The sequence below is a fragment of the Propithecus coquereli genome, unplaced genomic scaffold (genome assembly GCF_000956105.1).
Source record: "Propithecus coquereli isolate 6110/MARCELLA unplaced genomic scaffold, Pcoq_1.0 Scaffold30, whole genome shotgun sequence".
In the NCBI taxonomy this organism is placed as follows: domain Eukaryota; kingdom Metazoa; phylum Chordata; class Mammalia; order Primates; family Indriidae; genus Propithecus; species Propithecus coquereli.
The window spans coordinates 9010573-9012740 of record NW_012148619.1 but is presented as its reverse complement, the minus strand read 5'-3'; the positions used below and the strand labels follow the sequence as shown (position 1 = coordinate 9012740).

Below are 2168 nucleotides of genomic sequence, written 5' to 3'. Positions count from 1 at the left end.
GCCATGGCGTCAGCCTAGCTCACAGCAACCTCAAACTCCTGGGCTCAAGCGATCCTACTGCCTCAGCCTCCTGGGACTACAGGCATGCGCCACCATGCCCGGCTAATTTTTTGTATATATTTTTAGTTGTCCAGATTCTTTCTATTTTTTTAGTAGAGATGGGTTCTCGCTCTTGCTCAGGCTGGTCTCAAACAATCCGCCCACCTTGGCCTCCCAGAGTGCTAGGAGTACAGGCGTGAGCCACCGCGCCCAGCCAGAGTAATTGTTTTTATTTTCATAATGCCAGTAAAGTTTATTGGAAGGGCCCATTACAGTAAGAGCATAAATTTCAGAGGCTGTGTGGAGAGTGTTTTGACCCCAGATCAGTCAAAATCAATTAACTTGTATACACGTAAGTTTCTTATGGTCCAGATCTGATTTCTTGTTCAACTGTGACCTATTCCTTTAGAGTGTGGCCAAATAAAATAGCCAAGAAGTAGATTCAGATTCAATCAATTGTATTGTGTATCTGAAATGATTCAGGTATTTAATGATAGCACTCATGTATATCATACCCTTTTGTCCTGGCAGAATTATTACTGGCAAATCTTTTACTCTCAAAAGTGCCTTGGTTTAGATGAGAAATGATATGGTACCTTACCAATTAGGTATGTGGTAGTGGTATCTTCTTTTCTTCTTTATCTGTGTTTCTTTTTAAACACTAGAGAAATCTGAAGACACTGAAATTTTTGTAACTTTAAGTGACTATTCCAAGGTCCTATAGCTACTTAATGTAGAACCTAGAATTTGACATTTTCCTGGCTTTTTCCAGGTCATATTTGTTAATTTCTCAATTTTCCAGATTTTATTTGATTTGTCCTGTGACTATTGTTTGGTATATTGGTGTATTATTATTCCCTTTCTCTCTCTCTCCCCCCCTCCCTCCCTCCTTCTGTCTCCTTGAATATCTTTATTTTCACGTAAAACATTACATACTCAATCATAAGAAACAACAGTGATCTAGAACCTCTTATACTTTCCTGGATTAAACTTAAGCCCATTATCCAAAGTGAGGCACCACAAGAATGGAAGAATGGGCTCCACTTGTACTCGCCATCAAATTGGTACTAACTGATGAACAGTAGGGTGATCACATGGCAGAAATACTCTCCAGGGATTAGGGGGATTGGCGGGGGGCATAAATCCTCAACCAAAGGACACGGGGAGCACTGTAGGGGGGAAGGGCATGCCTTTAACCCGCACTTGGGTGAGGCAAAGGCATAAAGTGTAACCATAATGTTTGTACCCTCGCAATACCCTGAAAAAAAAAAAAATGAAATAAAGTGAGCCACAGTAATTGTAAGCCATCTCCAAATGAGGAGAAATTGTTGCAAATATTGTTACCAGCTGGGTGCTAGAAAGCATTAAAGAACTAGCAACATAGCACTGTGGCCAGTTTGACCTTATAGAGGGAGGTGTAAATTTTTCTTGAATTAGCCAGTCTGTTCCAGGGATTATTTTACTGATGCTCTGATCAGTTCATTTGGACTGATCACTCATAATTGAGCCAGATCTCATGTATAAAAAATTTAACTCTAATAATAACTTATAATTCTTTTTCTATTTACTATCAGCCCTGAAAATCATTACGTGCTTCTAGAAATTAAGATAGTTAGCAAGAATTAGTTTTGTTTATGCTAAGTGATAATTTTCTTTTTCTGTGTTGGCTAGGTTTTTCTAGATATGACATTTGGTTCAGGAGGACACACAAGAGCCATTCTACAGAAGGAATCAGATATTATTCTTTATGCCTTAGATAGAGATCCGACAGCTCATGCAATTGCTGAACAGCTTTCAGAATTGTATCCGTAAGTAATACAATTATATAAGTATTTAATTTTGGTGCTGAGTTTCACAGAGCTTAGTTTACTTGGAATTTTTTCTGTTTTGCATGGCGCTATATTTCACTCCATTAAATATTTCTTCTTTTTTCCCCCAAAAGAATTAATATAAATGATGTTTTTAGTACCACTGAAATTAATGCTATTCTACATTTATCCTTTCTGAATTTATAAAAAGAAATATAAAAATGACTTCTAGCTATAAGATTGAAGATGTGTGAAAATCCATCCATGAATAATATATGACAATTAACTCATAGTCAAAAAAATAATTTTTAAAGATTTTTA

General features: G+C 37.0%; 1 protein-coding gene across 1 annotated transcript in view; it reads left to right on the top strand.

Annotated features, from left to right (window-relative positions):
- METTL15 (methyltransferase like 15) overlaps positions 1-2168 on the top strand; it is a 237224-nt gene that overhangs the window by 98431 nt on the left and 136625 nt on the right. The window contains exon 3 of the mRNA XM_012649594.1: positions 1711-1847. Within this exon, the coding sequence (XP_012505048.1) occupies positions 1711-1847 (137 nt within the window). The remainder of the gene's footprint in view (positions 1-1710; positions 1848-2168) is intronic.